Source organism: Mobula hypostoma, chromosome 3, assembly GCF_963921235.1.
Source record: "Mobula hypostoma chromosome 3, sMobHyp1.1, whole genome shotgun sequence".
NCBI classification, from domain to species: Eukaryota; Metazoa; Chordata; class Chondrichthyes; order Myliobatiformes; family Myliobatidae; genus Mobula; species Mobula hypostoma.
The window spans coordinates 150414094-150434344 of NC_086099.1; the positions used below are offsets into that span (position 1 = coordinate 150414094).

General features: G+C 40.1%; 1 protein-coding gene across 1 annotated transcript; it reads left to right on the plus strand.

The window, feature by feature from the left end:
- Window positions 1-2130: 2130 nt before the first annotated feature.
- chmp5b (charged multivesicular body protein 5b) lies at window positions 2131-19854 on the plus strand. Its single transcript, XM_063043853.1, has 8 exons — window positions 2131-2295; window positions 13134-13238; window positions 13569-13615; window positions 13703-13796; window positions 14050-14121; window positions 16124-16232; window positions 18920-19035; window positions 19383-19854. Exons 1-8 carry the CDS (start codon window positions 2227-2229, stop codon window positions 19431-19433), a joined length of 663 nt encoding a protein of 220 aa, XP_062899923.1. The 5' UTR covers window positions 2131-2226; the 3' UTR covers window positions 19434-19854.
- The last annotated feature ends 397 nt before the right edge of the window (window positions 19855-20251 follow it).

The following is a 20251-nucleotide window of genomic DNA, read 5'->3' on the forward strand; positions in this document are numbered from 1 at the left end:
TTAACATCTCATCGTTATGTGCCCGTCATTCCCTTCTACAATTTAAACTGGTTCATAGGGCCCACATGACTAAAGATAAGCTCTCTCGTTTTTATTCAGATATATCTCCCTATTGTGATAGATGTAACAATGGTGAAGCTTCACTAATTCATACGTTTTGGACTCGTCCGAGTCTTGAAAAATATTGGAAGGAAGTATTCCAAACTTTTTCGGTGCTTTTTAAATTAAATTTTAAACCTAATCCTTTGACTGCCTTATTTGGTATTGTTGGAGGAAATGATATTATTTTGGAGACACATGATCTGCATATTTTGGCCCTTATTTCTCTTACAGCCAGGAGGGTATTGTTGCTTTAGTGGAAGGATGCCTCTCTGCCTACTGATACTCATTGGTTACATGATGTTATGTCTTGTTTAAATTTAGAGAAGATTCGCTGTTCAATTTCTGAACCTAGACAAGATTTTTTAACATTGCGGGGACCTTTTCTGAATTATTTTCAAAATCTTTGATTTGCTATTAAGCACAGATGTTGGCTAACAATATGTTTTACTATATGATAAGGATTTTTTTTCCTTTTTTTTTAACCAAACAGCTGTTTTCTTGCCAGAGAAAGCAGGATCTCCCAGTGGCCACACATTTTAATTCCACATCCCATTCCCATTCTGATATGTCTATCCACCGCCTCCTCTACTGTAAAGATGAAGCCACACTCAGGTTGGAGGAACAACACCTTATATTCCGTCTAGGTAGCCTCCAAACTGATGGCATGAACATTGACTTCTCTGACTTCCGCTAATGCCCCACCTCCCCGTCATACCCCATCCGTTATTTATTTATTTCCACACATTCTTTCTCTCTCTCTCCTTTTTCTCCCTCTGTCCCTCTGACTACACCCCTTGCTCATCCTCTGGGTTTTTTCCCCTCTCCCCCTTTTCTTTCTCCCTGGGCCTCCTGTCCCATGATCCTCTCATATCCCTTTTGCCAATCAACTGTCCAGCTCTCGGCTCCATCCCTCCCCCTCCTGTCTTCACCAATCATTTTGGATCTCCCCCTCCCCCTCCCACTTTCAAATCTCTTACTATCTCTTCTTTCAGTTAGTCCTGACGAAGGGTCTCGGCCCAAAACGTCGACTGTAGCTTTTCCTAGAGATGCTGCCTGGCCTGCTGCGTTCACCAGCAACTTTGATGTGTGTTTTTTTTTTGGTAGTGGGTTTAGATTTTTTTGTATAATAAAATTATCTCCTTTCAATATCATGTTTAAATTTAATTTATATGGATATGGGGTAATGAGACTATATTTGTGATTCCAATATATTGTAATCGATATATATTATATCCTACTGTACTCTGTATGCTTTTTATGTAAGAAATCAATAAAAATATTGAAAAAGAAAGAAGTGTGACAGAGAGAGAATAGGGGCTTAGAAAGGGGACATCTTTATGTGGACCTGCAAGAGATGGGGAAGATCCTTAACAAATATTTCTCCTGATTTTAATTTGAAGAGACACCGACAGCAGGAAAAGTAAATGGGTGGGGAGTCCTGTTGATAGTCTGTATTACAGTAGAGAATCGGCATCTTTTAAAAGGCATGAGGGGGAGACAAACCTTTATGCCCAGACCATGTACATCTGAGAACATGGTAGGACATTAGAGAAGAAATTGCAGAATGGATGGATAGGTATATGGATGGAAAAGGTTTATTAAGTTATGGCCCACACATTAACAAATTGGGCCTAACTTGGTTGGCATAGGGCCAGTTGGGCTGAAGAGATTGTTTCTGAACTGTCCAATTCTATGGCTCTCAGTGTAAATCAGAGCAAATGCTGACATCTATCTTCTGTGCATTTACTTTCATCTGGAAATGCACTTGGAAAGCTCAGGATTTGCTTGAGCCAACAAATGCCATACTGTTCTTCACTGCCCCCTATGGTACTAAATGAGGTTCCGGCCCGAAACGTCGACCGATCTTTTCCACTGATGCTGCCCGACCTGCTGAGTTCCTCCAGCGCCTTGTGACTGTTGCTTTGACCCCAGCATCGGAAGATTATTTGGAGTTTGAGTTTCTCACTTTGCGCACATTGCGGGGTGACGTCATACGCCGAATGGTCTTCTGTGCGTATCGCGTCATTAATCCCATGGTTTCACTCCAACTCGCGAGCGCTGTGACGCGACGCCGCTGGGGCGGGAGGCATTTTGTTTTGCTTTTGTGCCTAGGTTGCAGTCACCATGAACCGGCTGTTTGGAAGAGCAAAGCCCAAAGCACCTCCGCCTAACCTGACGGACTGCATCGGCAATGTGAGTGTTCCAGCACCGGGCGGGTCGATCAGGATTTTCGAGCACACGGGGCCCGGTAAAGGCCGCTTGGGCCGGGTGTTTGCGAGCTGGGCGCCGGGGAGCGGCCTGACTCGGGCGTTCCTGGGGAGGGATCCAGGATGGAGCCTCATCTTCCCTGGAGGCCTTCCTTCAGACCGGGTTTCCGCCGAGAGTACGGAAACGTCTAGAGTCATTGCTTTTTGTCTGGTTTCAATATCTTCCTCCTTTACCTCTGTGGACATTTCTTGGCGATTACCCCACATTTTCCATATTTATGGTGGATGTATTGATACGTTTGGAATTAACAGTTGCAAACTTATTAAAAAACACTTCCTCCACATTGGGCCGTTTCTCCTGATGGGTATAATACAACACCCATCAATTGTCATCCTTGTAAATCTTGTGTTTTCTCCAGTGCCTCTATAGCTTTTTAAATTCCCCTCAGGCAGTCCCTCTGGAATCAGGATGACTTGAACCTCGCCTGGTTTTGTGGTTTCTACAGTGACTGACTGTCTGAACGGTAGACACCCCCACAGATGTGATAGGCGATACCTGTTGGGGCAACTGAGTGGTCAGAATCAGATTTACTGTCGCTGACGTATATCATGACATTTGTTTTGCGACAGCTATACATTGCAAGAAATAAAAGTTACTGTTACAACAATTCATAAATAGTGAGAGATGAGTTAAGAGGTACAGTGATTCAGATTTATTTAGCTTGTGAAAGTGGGCACATCTGTCATTTATGTCGGGTTCTTTCTTTGTGTTCCTTAATCATTGACCCAATGCATCTTTTCCACTTTAGGCCAGGGGTTTCCAAGAATCAGTGGAAACACTGTACCCTTTTAAAGGAGGTATTCAGCACATTTTTTTCTGTGTGCTTGTCTTTCTGTGACAAAACTCAATGCCTGGAGTTGGCTCGTGCATGGATATTGACAGTGGTTTGCTCATCTTTCTGGTGTATTTGGGAAATTTTGCAGCTATTGTGTTTTGGGGGTGCTTGCTGTAGATAGTCCATGCCTCAGTGTACTGTAGGTCTCTGACCATGAGTTTGGTACAAAGGTGGGGATCTTGACTTAGTGCACCTCTTCCCTCAATTAATCAAAGTTTGTGCATTGGCTTTGAAGATAATTTGGGATTTCATCATCCACGTTCATTTTTGCTAGAAAGTGGCTTCTTTTATGTGAGAATTAGTCTACATTTTCCATGAACCTTTCTTGTCAGAGGGCAGCATTGTAGAGAGGGGCAGGTTGGTCAGAACATTTCTATTGCATGTATTGAGTGTACTCCCACCATTGTATGATTTGGTTTCAGTGAATGTGTCCACAGTAGTTATTAAGTCAGCCTGCAAACACAAGTACCTGTGTGCCGCATCCCAACTAATGTTTGAATGGTCAGGCTTGTGAAGTGTAGACTGAATAGTTCCCAATCAGTTCTGATGATTAACTCCACTCCTGTAAAGTTCTTGTATTGTGACCAGATCTATAGAAAGTAATCTAAATGCAATCTGACCAAGCTTTTCAATTTTTTCTCTTTAGAAAACAATTCTCTTGTTTGGTTTCGCAAACACGAGGAAATCTGCAGGTGCTGGAATTTCAAGCAACACGCATAAAAATTGCTGGTGAATGCAGCAGGCCAGGCAGGATCTATAGGAGGAGGTACAGTTGACATTTTGGGCCGAGACCCTTCGTCAGGACTAACTGGAAGAAGAGAGTAAGAGATAGACTTTCAAGTCTCTTACTGTCTTCTTTCAGTTAGTCCTGACGAAGGGTCTTGGCCCAAAATGTCGACTGTACCTCTTCCTTCCTATAGATGCTGCCTGGCCTGTTGCGTTCACCGGCAATTTTTATGTGTGCCTCTTGTTTGATTTTCTTTTTTTTAAACTGATCTGCTAATTTTTGTAATAATCTACTCCCAAATTCTTTTGCTTCCCTGATGTCTTCAGATTTATATTTTTGCTACCTGATATTTTCTTTACATAATATAATACCTTTCATTTAATAAAATACAGTAATGTTTAGATATTAAGATTTAGTATTACAGGAAAAGCTAAAGGTAACTAATTACTCATACAGGAATTTTAACTCCTCCCTGTCCTACCCCACCCCAGTGTGATTTGAAGTTGGAGTGTCATCTGATCCTGTGAGATACAGGAGTGTAACTTGAGATTTAAAGGAAGTGGAAGAAGTGTTTAACTTGGACATAGACATTTTTACCTTTCTTATGATAATGTTGACATAAGCTTTTCATTTTCAGTATTTTGCCCACCCAGTAGCTTTGATACTCACGTTTGTGCTTAATGTTGGTTGTTCCGCACTGGGAACTTTACACAGAAAATTCTGGAAATACTAAGGAGGTTGGAAAACAGCTGCGGATGAAATGGACAAGTTTGTTTCTCTGTTGCAGTGTTAGATCTGAACTTTGAGGTATTGCAGATGAGTCACATTTAAAATTCAAAAGGAAGGAGACAGACTTACTAGCACCTCTGAGGTAATCTTTCAGATGTATCCAAGATCCTTGATGAAAAAGATTGAGAAGTTAAAGACAGTTGCACAATCCAGTGATTTGAGAAGCTGACGACGTAGATTTTGCACTATGAGTAAGATTACAGAGGATGGGGACGAATAGGATGACAGCAAGGGTACATCCTGCTCTGTCAACTCAGAACTCAGAGAGAGCCTAAGTACAATACCATTTCCTTTACGTCTGGCCCCAAAAAACTAGAAAACACATTGCATGTTACAGGTGCTTTATTGTTCAGAACAAAACATCAGGGAAAGATCTAAAATGGGAAGTTAGTAAAGTTGGCTTTAAATCAGGAAGGTGAGGCTAAAACTGATGGGCGAGGATAGGAATTGATACCATAAGGTCATAACACACAGGAGCAGAATTAGGCCATTTGGCCCATCAAGTCTGCTCTACCATTTCATCATGGCTGATTTATTCTTCTTCTTAACCTCATTCTCCTGCTTCTCCCCATAACCTTTGACACCCTTACTAATCAGGAACCTATCAGCTTCCCCTTTAAGTATACCCAATGTTTTAGTTTCCACAGCAGTCTGTGGCAATGAATTCCACAGAGTGACCACCCTCTGGCTAAAGTAATTACATTCGCATCTCTAAAGAGACTTACTCTGTTCTGAGGCTGTGGCCTCTGGACCAAAGACTCCCCCATGTAGGAAACATCCTCTCCATATCCGCTATCTAGGCCTTTCAATATTCAATAGGCTTCAAAGAATTTGCCCCCACGCCCATTCTTTTAATCTCCAGCGAGTTCAGGGTCAGAGTCATTAAACCTTTCTCCTACGTTAACCTTTTCATTCCCGGGGTCATTGTTGTGAACATCCTCTGGACCGTCTCCAATCTCAGTACATCCTTTCTTAGATAAGGGGCCTAAAACTGCTCTAAATACTCCAAGTATGATCTGACCAATGTCTTATAAAGCCTCAGCATTATATCCTTGCTCTTGTATTCTAGTCTTCTTGAAATGAATGCTAGCATTACATTTGCCTTCCTTACCACTGACTTAGCTTGCAAGTTAACCTTTAGGGAATCTTGTGTGAGGATGCTCAAGTCCCTTTGCACCTCTGATTTCTAAATTTTTTCCCCATTTAGAAAATAGTCTATGCCTTTATTCCTTGCACCAAAGTGCACGACCATACACTTCCTGACACTGTGTGCATCTGTCAGTTCTTTTCCCATTCTCTTAATTTGTTTAAGTCCTTGTGCAGACTCTTTGCTTCCTTAACGTTGCTTGCCACTCCACTATCTTTGTATCATCTTCAAAATTGTCTACAAAGCCATCAATTCATTCATCCAGACCATTGACATATAATATGAAAATAAGCAGTACCAACGTCGACCCCTGCAGAACACCACCGGTCACTGGCAGCCAAGCAGAAAGGTTGTCCTTTATTCCCACTCTTGTCACCTGCCAGTCACAATCTTCAGTCCATGCTAGTATCTTCCCTGTAATACCATGGCCTCTTAACTTGTTTAGCAGCGCATGTGCGCCATCTTGTCGAAGGCCTTATGAAAATACAAGTAAACAACATCCACTAACTCTTGTCTGTTATTTCCTCTTATGTAAAAGAAACAAGGTTGATTTTTGCCTATTTTATCTTGTGCATCCAAGTGCCCTGAAACCTTATCCTTAATAATGGAGTTCAACATTTTGCCAACCGCTGAAGTCGGGCTCACTGGCCGAAAATTTCCTGTTGTTTGCCTCCCTCCCTCCTTAAATAATGGAGTGACATTTGTAATTTTCCAGTACTCCAGAGCCATTCCAGAATCAAGTGATTCTTGAGAGATCACTACTAATGCCTCCACAATTTCTTCGGCTACCTCTCTCAGAACTCTGACTTATCATAATATAAGTCAGACTGACTTATCTCTCTTTAGACCCTTCAGCTTCCTAAGCACCGTCTCCTTAGTAATAGCAACTACAGTCATTTCTGCCCCCGACACACACTAATTTCTGGCATACTGCTGGTATCTTCCACAGTGAAGACTAATGCAAAATCCCAATCCTCCAGCTTTCCACTAATTTTTGCTATATTTATATGCCCTCTCTTTTGTTTTTATGTTGTCATTAACTTTCCTTGTCAGCCATGGTTGCCTCATCCTCCCTTTAGAATACTACTACTTTGGGATCTATTCTATACCTTCTGAATTGCTCCCAGAAACCTGAGCCATTACTGTTCTGATGATATCCCTGCTTGTGTTCCCTTCCAAACAAATTTGCCCAGTTCCTCTTTCACACCTCTGTAATTCCCTTTACCGCAGGGTAATATGGATGCATCTCATTTTAGCTTCTCACTCTCAAACTGCAGCATGAATTCTATCATATTATGATCATTGCCTCCAAAGAGTTACTTTACCTTAAGCTCCCTAATTAAAACTGGTTCATTACGCAACACCCAATCCTAACACAACTTTTCCCTCATGGGCTCACCAACAAGCTGCTCTAAAGTGCCAATCTGTAGGATTTCTACAAATTCCTTCTCTTGGGATTCAACACCAACCTGATTTTCCCAATCTACCTCCATATTGAAATCCCCCATGACTATTGTAATGTTCCCCTTTTTAGATGCCTTTTCTATCTCCAGTTGTAATTTGTACCCCACATCCAGGCTACTGTTCGGAGGCGTGTATACATTTCCCATTAGGAGCTTTTTACCTTTGCATTTTCTTAACTCTACCCACAAAGGTTCTACATCTTCCCATGCTGTGTCACCTCTTTTGAAGGATCTGATTTCATTTTTTTTTTAACCAACAGAGCCACCCTTCGCCTACCTCCCTGTCCTTTTGATACAATGTGCTTCCCAACTACGATCTTCTTTCAGCCTTGACTCAGTGATGCCACAACGTCTAGCTGTGCTACAAGATCATCTACCTTATTCCGTATACTGTGTGCGTTCAACTATAACACCTTCAGTGTTGTATTCATCACTCTTTTTGACATTTGCCCTGTTGCACTTCAACTCATCTCACTGATTGCATTTTTGGCCTATCATCTGCCCAACCTTCCTCGCTGTGTCACTGCATTGACTTGTATACCAACTGCCCCATCCTCAGCCCTATCACTCCAGTTCTTATTACTCTGCAAACTAGTTTAAACTCTCCCCAACAGCTCTAGCTAACCTGCCTGCAAGGATGTTGATCCCCTTCAAGTTCAGGTGTAATCCATCCTTTTTGTACAAGTCATACCTTCCATAGAAAAGTTGCCAATTTCTGCTTGTGGTTTAAAAATGTTAATTTGTGTGAGCTGATGCTTCAAGATGGATGTGGGCACTTCTGGATGATGTTCTGTTCACATTCATATCTGGATGAATGTAATGTTGGGATGAGACCGACAAACAAATATACAGACTACACTACTCCCTTTGCTTCAAAGAATTAAAGATATCAGCACCAACAAACTTGCACATTTGGCACATCAGATTAATACTGTACTTTTACTTTTTTAAATCCTTTGATTTTTGCCTTATTTTGTTGTCTTTGCTTCATCTTTGTTTCCTTATTTTTATCATGTAAAAGAGAAACACAGGTCACTTAATGCAAGAAGCTCAATTGGATTCGGTATGGCAGTTTTTTGAATGAAGTGTGACTTGGATCATTTGCTGTAGAACTACAGATCATTGCTTATTGCTTCCATTTGGATTGTGGTTTCGGAACAAGTTTTGATTAAAGAACTGTAATTTGCTTGCCAGTTACAAAAATTAAGATTTAAACACATGATAAAATCAATATTTCAGAGAAAGGTCACATTTTAAGATTATAGAATTGGGTACAATGCAAATAATGTCTCTCTTCCTTTCATTCTAAATCATTTTAAGGAACTGGCACCTCAGTTTTATGATATGTTTTTAGTTGATTGGATGTTCAGTCAACACAAGGGTAATGTTAATTGACAAAAGCTTTTAGTGTTGGGAACTCGGGTGGGGAATGGTGGGAATCCAGTAGGTAGGTTTCTGAATCAAAATGATAATTAGGAACATGTGCAACTATCACAATTGATGGTAAAATAACTAAAAATAAAACCAGAACTTAAGATTTTTGATAAAACAAACCAGCGACATTTTCCAGCAGTGATTATAATTGTTTACATTTGGGTAAACCTTATTGTTTTCACAATAGAAGCTTCAAGTTCTACCTATAAAGCTCACTATGCCATGTAAACAATGGCTGAATCATTTTGAAGCAGTGACTGCTAGTAACTGGTAGCTTTCTCCTTGCATCCATTACCAGAGAACACTGATATCCATTCATTCAGTGGAGTTCTGGATGTTGTCAGATAAGCATTGATTTTCAAATATTGTATTTTTATATCGGAGTGCCCACACTGATTCCAGAAAACTTTTTCTGTTAATTAAAGTTTTGCTAAAGTGTAATTTGATTTGCATTGATGTATCATGATGTTTTTATTTAATCAAAAGTTAGTCTATGTTAGCATAATTTGTACTTGTTCTAACTGGTTCCCAGAAACTGTAGATTCTGCTTGCAAGTGGTTTCATTTGTCAGCTTTACCCTTGTATAAAGCAGTGTTTGTAAAAGAATCTTATTAATATTTCAGCCACACAAGCACAACAATAGATTCACATTTCTGATTTGATTCTCACAAGATGTGAGTACCTCTGCTATAAATAACTGAAAGCACTTTCAAAAGTCAAAGTCTGTATACTGTACACAGCCTTAAGATTTGTCTGCTCACAGGCAGCCACAAAATAAACCCAGAAGGATCCATTTTTATAAAAAGACAGTAAAACATCCAGTATGCAGGGGGGGAAAAGCATCATGCAAACAATAGAAGCAAGCAAGTAGCATTCAGAACTGAAGTTTACAAGAGTGAGCCCACAGCCACGAATGACCCATGACTCTGTGAAGCAGAGTGCACAACAGCCCCTGATGTCCTTTTGGTACTGCAGTCTTCCTCTGAGGTCTTCAGTGTTACTTTTTAGAGACTGTACTTCTGGGCCCTAAGCTTCAGCTTTACCTGGAATTCATATTTTCTGAGACAATGGACATGTTACCTGACCTTTCAGCTGTTTCACTCACTCCATGGGTGGTCTGGAGTCCTGAGTCTGCCAGTCCTGAAGACCACTAGTTCACATAAATGGATTGGGAAAGAAACGTTACTTACTGCCGTTCTCTATGGCTGCCGATTTCATTTGTGATAGTTGTAAATGAGAATATTTGATGATTCATCTGGGAACTACACATAAAAAGTCACTTCTCTTGGGCCACAAACTGCATCTCTATTGTGGAATCAGTTCTTTGTACTCTAGTGCCAGAAGCTGAATTGACGGGGCAACAAAGAATGTGCTGGAGGAACTTTGGGTCATGCCGCATCGGCGGGAGAGAAGAGGTTGTCAGCATTTTGGGTCAAAACCTTGCATCAGCATATTTTGACCCAAAATGTTGACAGTTTCTTTCCTTGCACACATGCTGTGTGACCCAGGGATCCTCAGGTTCCAGCACAGGCAGCCTCTTGTGTCTTTGCTGAATTGATGGGAGTGCACCTTAAGCTGATGCTGATACTTTTAAAGTATATGGATACTGATGGGAAGGGGTGTATTTCTTTTCATAGTCCAAGAGAACTGAGGCCAACTTGGTGTAGCATTTTCCTGTTCGAAAGCAGTATTGTTAGTACATTATAATTGATCAGAATCAGGTTTAATATCACAGGCATATGTTGTGAAATTTGTTGTTTAGTGGCAGCAGTATATTGTAATACTTTAAAGTTGTAAATTACAGTAAGTACATATAAAAAAGAAAATTAAATTAAGTAGTTCAAAAAGAAAAATTGCAGAGGAAGTGTTGATGGGTTCATGGTCCATTCAGAAATCTGGCGGAGGGAACGAAGCTGTTCCTGAGATGTTGATATCAGCTGATCTTACTTTCTTTTTCCTGATTTAACTCTGTTGGCATTTATTTGGTGTGTCTAGGAGCATCTGAAAGTCATTCCAAGTGTCATACTATCCAAAAATTCATTATTAGTATTTTGAGCAGCTGTAGCAAGATCCACTAAATATAAGGTGTTGCTCATCCAGCCTTAGTGTGGCCTCATCACGGCAGTAGAGGAAGCCATGGTCTGGCGTGTCGGAATGGGAATGGAAGTAGAGTTGAAATGGGTGGCTACAAGGAGATCCAGTTTTTTCTGGTGGATGGAGCGGAGGTGCTTGGCGAAGCTGTCTCCCAATCTAGGTCGTGTCAGCCATATACAGGGGGCCACACCAGGAGCACCAGATACAGTAGATCAGCGGTCCCCAACCACCGGGCCGCAAAGCATACGCTACCGGGCTGTGAGGAAACGATATGATTTGGCAATATGAGTCAGCTGCACCTTTCCTCATTCCCTGTCACGGCCACTGTTGAGCCATTACGCATGCGAGGTCATTACCCACGTGTCATCCATGTCAGCGCGGGAAGGAGATCAACTCCTCAAGCTTGCAAATGACGGCGGGCTGAAAAGTATGTTTGACATAACATCTCTGCCGGCATTCCGGATCAAAGTCAAGTCTAAATATCCTGAGATAGCCACAAAAGCACTGAAAACATCACTTCGCAGAAATATGTTGGAAGCAGAGTTTTCTGCAATGAATGCAACGAAAATTAAACTGCGGAATAGACTGGACATAAGGAACCCCCTTCGAGTATCGCTGTCTCCCGTCACCCCTCGACGGGACCATCTTGTTGCAGGAAAACAAGCCCAGGGCTCCCACTGATTCAGCGATATTGGTGTGTTGCAATGATTTTATATGTTCATACGCGGAAAATATGTGCTGTGTGTTTAATATCCAAACGTTACTTAAAATGTTATGATGCTATTGACTTATATAACCATATAACAATTACAGCACGGAAACAGGCCATCTCTGCTAGTCTTAACTGGTCCCACCGGCCTGCACTCAGCCCATAATCCTCCATTCCTTTCCTGTCCATATACCTATCCAATTTTTCTTTAAATGATAATATCGAACCTGCCTCTACCACTTCCACTGGAAGTTCGTTCAACACTTACTTCAAGCTCCCCGATAATTGACTTATCACTATATTCATGCGAGGAAAATATGCGTTGTGTGTTTAATATTAAATTCGTTAGATAAACCCTTTTAGAAACAAAACTGAGTATATTAGCCACTTATCACCTATATTCTGGTCGTGATTAACACCCCCTCCCCCCGAACAGAATCGCCAAAACGATTTGCAGAAAAAATAGTGGGGAGGCGCACGCATGCGCACTGGTGCCCGCACAAGGCTTCATGGTCATTGTAGCCTTTCTCTGGGTAAACACAACGTATTTGACTGCTACTCTTGTCCGTTGGTAACCCTACCCCCCCCCCCCCCCCGGGTCGGCTGGTCTGCAAGAATATTGTCAACATTAAACCGGTCCTCAGTGCAAAAAAGGTTGGGGACCCCTGCGGTAGATGACCCCCCAACAGTCTCGCAGGTGGTGTACGTTAGTAAATTTGTAGCTGAACCTTCACTAGTAAAGTGAAGATGTATACATTCAGTGGTCACTATTAGATACACTTGCTCATTAATGCATTAATCTAATAAACTAATGTGGCAGCAACTCAATGTACAAAGCATTCAGACACAGTCAAATTGTTCAGACTAAACATCAGAATGGGGAAGCAATGTGATAAAGTGACTGATCGTGGAAGGATTATTGGTGCTAGATGGGTGGTTTGAGTATCTCAGAAACTGCTGATCTCCTGGGATTTTCATGCACAACAAACTCTGGAGTTTACAGAAGATGGTACAAAAAACATCCAGTGAGTGGCAGTTCCAAGGATAAAAACATCTGTTAATGAGGGAGGTCAGAGGAAAATGGCCAGGCTAGTTCAGGTTGATGGGAAGGCGACAGTAACTCAAATAACCACGCCTTACAACAGTGATGAGCAGAAGAGCATCTTTGAGTGTAGAGTACATCGAACCTGGAAGTGACTGGCTGCAGCAGCAGAAGCCCATGAACATCTACTCAGTGGCCACTTCATTAGATACAGGGGGTGCCTAATAAACTGGTCACTGAGTGTATTTCTGCAAGATGTTACTACATAAAGTTATCATACCACTGTCAAGCATACTGCTTTCCATATAATTTATTATCCCTTTCTCAGTTTTCTTTTTTAACACCTTTCATTGGGAATTAATGAACCCACTGTTAGGGTTGTCTGTGCTGTTTTGCTTGAGTGTTCTAGTGTTCCTTTTGCTTTGCCCCCCTACCCAATGTAATATTACAAGTTAATGTCCTTTCTCTTCCACTGTAGTGAAGAAATGGGAGAAACTAAGTCTTTGGTGTTTTTCTTGTTCAGGTTGATGGAAGAGCAGAATCCATTGATAAGAAAATTGCCAGGCTTGATGTTGAATTAGCCAAATACAAAGACCAGATGAAGAAAATGAGAGAGGGTGCATCAAAGGCAAGTATTTAAAATATCTTGGTGTGGAAAAATTACCTTTTGAGCACCGCCTATCATTACTTATCAGCATGAGATGAAAATGTATTCTATTTGATGAGATTTAGAATTTGAGACACACATTGACTAATAGTCTATTAACTATAACTAAACAGTGTCAGGTGGCATTTAATTAATTATTGATTATTTGAGGATTAAATTCAGTGCTTCAGAAAGATCCATTCTTGAGATCTGGCTCTAATTTCATTTAGAGGAGTACCACGAGTTTCTTGTGGAAACCCAGCAGTTGGGATTAACAATAAAAATACTCAAATTTGGCTGTTTACTTTCCAGAACATGGTAAAGCAAAAAGCAATGCGAGTTTTAAAGCAGAAGAGAATGTGAGTATTTTTCTTCAAATATAGGTTAGTGTGTTCAAAATAATTTATCCAGTAAATGTTTTGAATGTATCTGGTTTTCATTAATAGGTATGAACAACAGAGGGACAACCTGATGCAGCAGTCATTTAACATGGAGCAGGCCAACTATACTATTCAGTCATTGAAAGACACAAAGACTACGGTAACAGTGGAATATCTCAGCTTGCCTTTGCTGCTTCCCTGTTGTAATAGAATAAATCATGTTTAATCTGAGCACAATACAGGGAGTAGAATATGGTAAACAGAAAAGTACATCTTTGTTAATGTCATGATCTAAACTCTCTGGTTAATTTCTATAATGATAATGGATTGCAACTTACTGAAATAGTGGAGTAAGGCTGAATTACATTGAATGATGCAATACTATGGTTTCTGACATCTGATCTGTTGTGCAGGTGGAAGCAATGAAAACTGGTGTCAAAGAAATGAAGAAAGCTTACAAACAAGTCAAAATTGATCAGATTGAGGTGATGTATATTTCTGTTTAGAAATTGATGCAAATGACAGGGTTAAGAAATTGTGTACATTGTAAACTTGAATTGTTTATAATGTAGTTAAAATATCTTTAAGAAATCTCTAGGAGTAGGCTATTCAGCCCCTCAGCCCAGTTTTGCCATTTAGATGACGGCTGAATTGTGTCCACCAACCAGTTTGACATACTTATTTCTAGTGCAAATGTATTAGTCTTAAATGTAAAGTCAACTTGGTGAGCATCCACTAGTTTTGCTTTAAAGTGTTTCAGTTGTCAAGAACTTTCTGGAAAAAAAATCTTCCCTGTTTTTTTTCTTTTTATTGGTCAATCCTTTGTATTATAATAATCTGATTTCTTGTGTGTTTCAATTGTTTCTATTTTGTATTACTGCAACTTGTGGCTCAAATATATTCTTCACTGAGAAAGCAGCCAGATGATTTGCTTTCTGGAAGGTCTCAGTGAATCACGCAGCATCTGGGAGAGTGGGGAGGTAGCAGGGGGTGAGGGAAAGAATTGTTGATGTAAAAGTCTTTCTCACAGATGCTGCTTGACCCTCTGAGTTCCTCGAGCAGGTTGTTTATCACTCTAGATTTCAGTGTCTTTTATCTCCTGATTTGCGTTAAAGTCTTGTGACCCAGACTTTGTCTTGAGTAGCAATATTCTATCAGCTAAAATAGATTAATTCATCCCCATCTGGGTTTATTGCTTATTAACATGATTTTTCAGATCAAGTTATTTAGGTAGAGGTGGGAGTCATTTTTGTGTTGTAGTTATTACTACTACACAGAGGAAAAATGAGCCAGGATACGAAGGAAACTGCTTCTTCCTGAAGTGGTCTTGGGATTTTCTACACCTTCTTGAACCACCTGAACAAACAGCATTGGTTTGGCACGATTGGAAGTGTAATGATATTTAGATAATGCTCTAAAAATGTATAGATATAAATCCGCTTAGAGGGTTGAAGCCCCTGTTTTTTCTCCTCCATTGATAACATCTATTTATGTCAAACACTTACCAACTTTGTCTCTTAAACAAATTTGAAGGCAATTTAGCAGCATTAATTTCCTTTTCTTAATTACAAATAATTTAATAATTACATTTTCTGCATTAAACTCAAAACCATTATCCTGTTAACTGTTTGTAAGCTGCTCACTGTTACCTAAAGGATATGAACATCCAGTAGCTCAAGTTAACTGAACATTTTCCAGATGTAATTTATGCAAATGTCTAAGTTGCCAAGTAGTTTAAAACTTTGAACTTGTTTTTCCACATTTAAATGTGGCTAATTGGTGCATGCTCCTGGGACTTTAGTTGATAATGGAGGCCTTTGGATCTCCACGTGAGAATTGTTGTCTACAGTCTCTGGTCTTGGTGATCATATGGATATGATGCTGATTAAATTCATGGAAGGGTATCTATCCAACCAAAGCTAGATCGGGTCACAGAAAGCTTCAACTATTTGTTATTGGAAAGTGAATATTTTTTTAAATCACCTGAACTCCTCTGGTTGCCCTCCACACTGCTTAAATGTAAGGCTAGCAAGTTTAGTAGTTTGCCTCAAACTGTCTACCGTTGCTTTTTTCAGTTGGTTTGTTATGTGCTGTAGCTGTATCATGTCATTACGTGTTAAGAGATTAGCTATTGATTACATTTACAAAATGAAGGATCCTGATGGCCTTCTCTAGGTGCTTTTACATAATGCTGAACACAGTTTGCTCCTTCTCGGCACTCATCTGCTATATACAAATGATATCTACATGAGGGCAAATTATTTCATTGCTGCCCACTACTTGGCTTTGAGAAGCCACAAAACATAATTTTGGACTCTTGTAGCTGTTCTAATATTTGAATTGACTTTTTTTTGCATTATTACAGAAGATAAACTTTTGAGATAAGCAAGATAACATTTTGTAGACTTGGTGTGGCAAATTATTTTTGTTTTCTGAATAATCAGCATTTAGCAGAAGATCTAATCTATCCACTATTGTTCTCTACAGAACTTGCAAGATCAATTAGAAGACATGATGGAAGAAGCAAATGATGTGCAAGAAGCTTTGAGTCGTAGTTATGGAACACCAGAAATTGATGAGGATGATCTGGAAGCAGGTGAACATAGAACAGGAGTGCACAGGAGCAGACCCTTCAGCCCACAATTCTGTGCTGACCCAATGACATTAGTAATGGAATTTCCAACCAAACAAATTCTCCATCTGCCATATTAGCAACTGATCTATATCCTGCTGTATTTTTTTTTGCCAGTCATCTATCAGCCAGAACATGGTCAATCTTGGTGCCATCTGAAAGCTTACTAATCCACCAATCTACATTTTCATCCAAGTCATTTATATACGTCACTAAGAGCAGAGGTCCCAGTACAGACCCCTGTGGAACACCACTAATCACAGACCTCCAGCTAGAATAAGTCCTTCGACCACTACCTTCTGTCTTCTATGGGCAAGTCAGTTCTGAATCTAAATGGCCAATAGATCATGAATCCCATCCATCTAAATCTTCTGGATGAGCCTCCCACGAGGGACCTTGTCAAACACCTTACTAAAATCTGTGTTGACAACATCCACAGCTCTACCTTCATCAATCACCATCATCAAAAAAACTCAATCATTAGTAAGACACAACTTGAGCTAAACAAAGCCATGCTGGCTCTCCCTAATGAGGCCATGGTTTTCCAAATGTTCATAAATCCTATGCTAAGAATTCTCCATGGTAACTTCCCTACTGTTGATGTGAGACTCACTGGTCTATAGTTTCCAGGATTGTACCTGGTTCCCTTTTTGAATAATCGAACAACATTAGTTACTCACCATTTCTCCAGGACGTTGCCTGTGACTAGAGAGGGACAGATAGTGGTCAAAGCCCCAGCAATCTCTTCACTTGCCTCTCTCATAACTTGGGATATACTCCATCAGGTCCTGGAGACTTAGCCACCTTAACGCTCTTTAAAAGACCCAATAGTCCCTCCTCCCTCCTCTACTTCAAAGTACCCTAGCATAATAGTACTCTCAGCACTGATCTCCCTATTCTTCAATAGGCATCCGTTAGTCTAGTGAGAGCATAGACTTGTGCCTTGGAAGGTTTCCAGGGTGCAGGCCTGGGCAAGGTTGTATGGAAGACCGGCAGTTGCCCATGTTGCAAATCTCCCCTCTCCACGCCACCGATGTTGTCCAAGGGAAGGGCACTAGGGCCGATAACAGCTTGACACTGGTGTCGTCGCAGAGCAATGTGTGGTTAAGTGCCTTGCTCAAGGACGCACACGCTGCCTCAGCCAAGGCTCGAACTAGTGACCTTCAGATCGCTATACCGACGCCTTAACCACTTGGCCGCGTGCCAACATCCCTATTCTTCACATCCAAGCAAATAATCCCCCTCTATCCTGGAGTGGTCTTACTTTCTCCCTCATTATCATGTTGCTCCTGATGTATGTATAGAGTGCTATGGGATTCTTTAATCCTACTTGCAAAGGACTTTTCATGGTCCTTCCTAGCTTTCCTAATTCCTTTCTTGAGTTCTGTTGTGAGGATGAACTCTCCATAGTTTATCATAGCTGTGCATAATAAAAATATACTTCCACGAGGCTCCCTGCCAGAGTGTATTTTAGAGCTGTGGTGTTATAGTACCATAACCTTATCCTTGCGTTGGTCAGTTTTAACTATCCATTGTAGAGCCCCCTGTCCACCTCAGTGCAGCTTCCGTGCATGTTAGGATGTCCTCCACTGCATATTTGTAGAGGGTATCAGTGTGTTTAAACCAGCTCTCTTCAGCATCCTCAGAAAGTAGAGGTGTTGGTGAATTTTGACTGTGGAGGATGTGTTCTGGGACCATAAGAGATGCAAGGTGTGCACTCTGAGGATTTTGAAACTGCTTGCACCAACCTACCCATCATCAAGGACCTACAGTATATACAGAAAGGGGCTGGTAAAAGGCCAGCAAAATTATGAAGGATCCCACACACCCTGCTTATGGACTGCCCCACTCCTATCAGGGAAGAGGCAACACAACGTCCACGCCAGAACCACCAGACTCAAAAAAAAAGGTTACTTTCCCCAATCAAGCTGATCAACACCTCCACCCCACCACCCCCCATTAATTTCACATCACCTAGCATCACTATATGTACATACAGTCAGTATATATAACAGTTACTTATACATTATGTTTTATAGGATTGTTTTTATATTTGTATATTTTTTGTTTATTGTGTTCATTATGCTTATTGTTTTTTTTTGCTACATTGGATCTGGAGCAACAATCATTTCAATCTCCTTTACCCTAAAAAGAATGACAATAAACAATCTTGAATCTTTAACACCCTATTTGCATGTGTCCCTCTGTTCATCGACACTCCATCTGAGTTTTATTCTACTTAGAATGATCTTTATAAAATTAGTACAGGTGATATTTATTCCACAAGAGTGCATTTTTATTCCCTATCTTTGAATTGTTTTGGTAATGAATTGTGAATTCTAAAATGATGATTGCTCATTATTGAAACAGACATAACTTTGAAGTCTCTATATACTCTGAAGTGGGCTGTCTAGGCATTATATTAGTGGTTTTGTCTGCATGTGCATTTGTTCCTCACACATAACTAGTTGATCATTTTCGCCCATCTATCTGACAGACTAGCCTTGAATTCTAGATGCTGTGTCACATGGGATTTAAAATTTTGTGTTGTAGGGAAAGGATTTGGGTTGGGGGAGAGATTGTTTATCCATTCAACATGTGTGTATTAAATATGTTTCTTTACTCTGTACTGTCTCATTTTATACATTTAGAGCTGGATGCTCTAGGTGATGAACTTCTAGCTGATGAAGACTCGTCCTATTTAGATGAGGCTGCATCTGCACCATCTATTCCTGAAGGTGTTCCAAGTGACGCTAAAACTAACAAGGTATGTTTCATAATCTGCTAGTGTATTCCTGTTTCCAATCAAGCATTGCTATTGTTGCAGGTGTATTTTACTGTATGAGAATTTTAAAATCTTATTTAATACTGCCACATGTGACATGTTGACATCATGGAGCATTGGGTTCATCTTCATCTTCATCTCCATTTGTATTAAGTAATGCAAAAGCAGCATTTTAGAATTAATAAGTGAAAATCAATTTTCGCATTTTATTATCTGCACCTTGTCAGTCTTTCAGCAAGCTAAACAGTTAAATATGCTCTGTTGGCTGTACGTATCAGAAGTAAAGTGTTTTTTGTCACTAACCAATACAAAGTATTATTTGTTTTCAGGATGGTGTATTAGTGGATGAATTTGGATTGCCACAGATTCCTGCAACTTAACACAGGTTCTCAAGCAAATTTGTAGTCAAGATGTTATTTGTACATAATTGGCCATTTCTCAAGGTTCTCAAAATCAAAAATTTAATTACCTTCACTGCATTACGGAATAGAGCATGGAAACATCTTGGATATCATTGTGGGCTTTTAAGTTTCTATTTAATTTCTTTTAAATAATGTGTAAGAAATACCATGTAGAATTGACCCCTTACTGTCTGTGTACTTTCAATCATTAATTGCACTGTGTACTAATTTGCTTGCAATGGATGCTGAGCATGACAATACGGAAAAGTGGCTTGTGGAAATTGTTGTGTAGAATCCAATTCAGCTAACTTGTACTTTAATAAACTTGCTGCAGAATCAGGTATTTAAGCTCTGTAAATCATTTTCCCTTTTTATTATTGCAATAAATTATTTTCAGACAGTTGTAGTCTTGTAATTAATAAACACACTTTTGCAACTGAAGAACAGGTTTCTAATCAGCTTTGCTGAAAATAAAACTTGCTTGTGTAAAAGTATTGAAAATCTGTTTGGTGAGGTAAAATATATTGGTATTTTAATGTGGGCCAACCAAAATAAGCAAGATAGAAGTTTTTACTCCCAAGACTTCAATGAAACTAGTTTTGACTGCGGCTTTCCAGTTCTCAATTACCATGTGCTCTCAGTAATTTATTTTCTGAAATATTTTAATGTAAAGGAACATTGGCTCAGCACCATTTTTTTTCTTCACATGAACACTGTCCATTTTTTTCAATTAATGAAAAATATTCTTTTAGCTATATTCTTGCCGCTACATAGGTGAAGATTTGTCAAACCTTTTA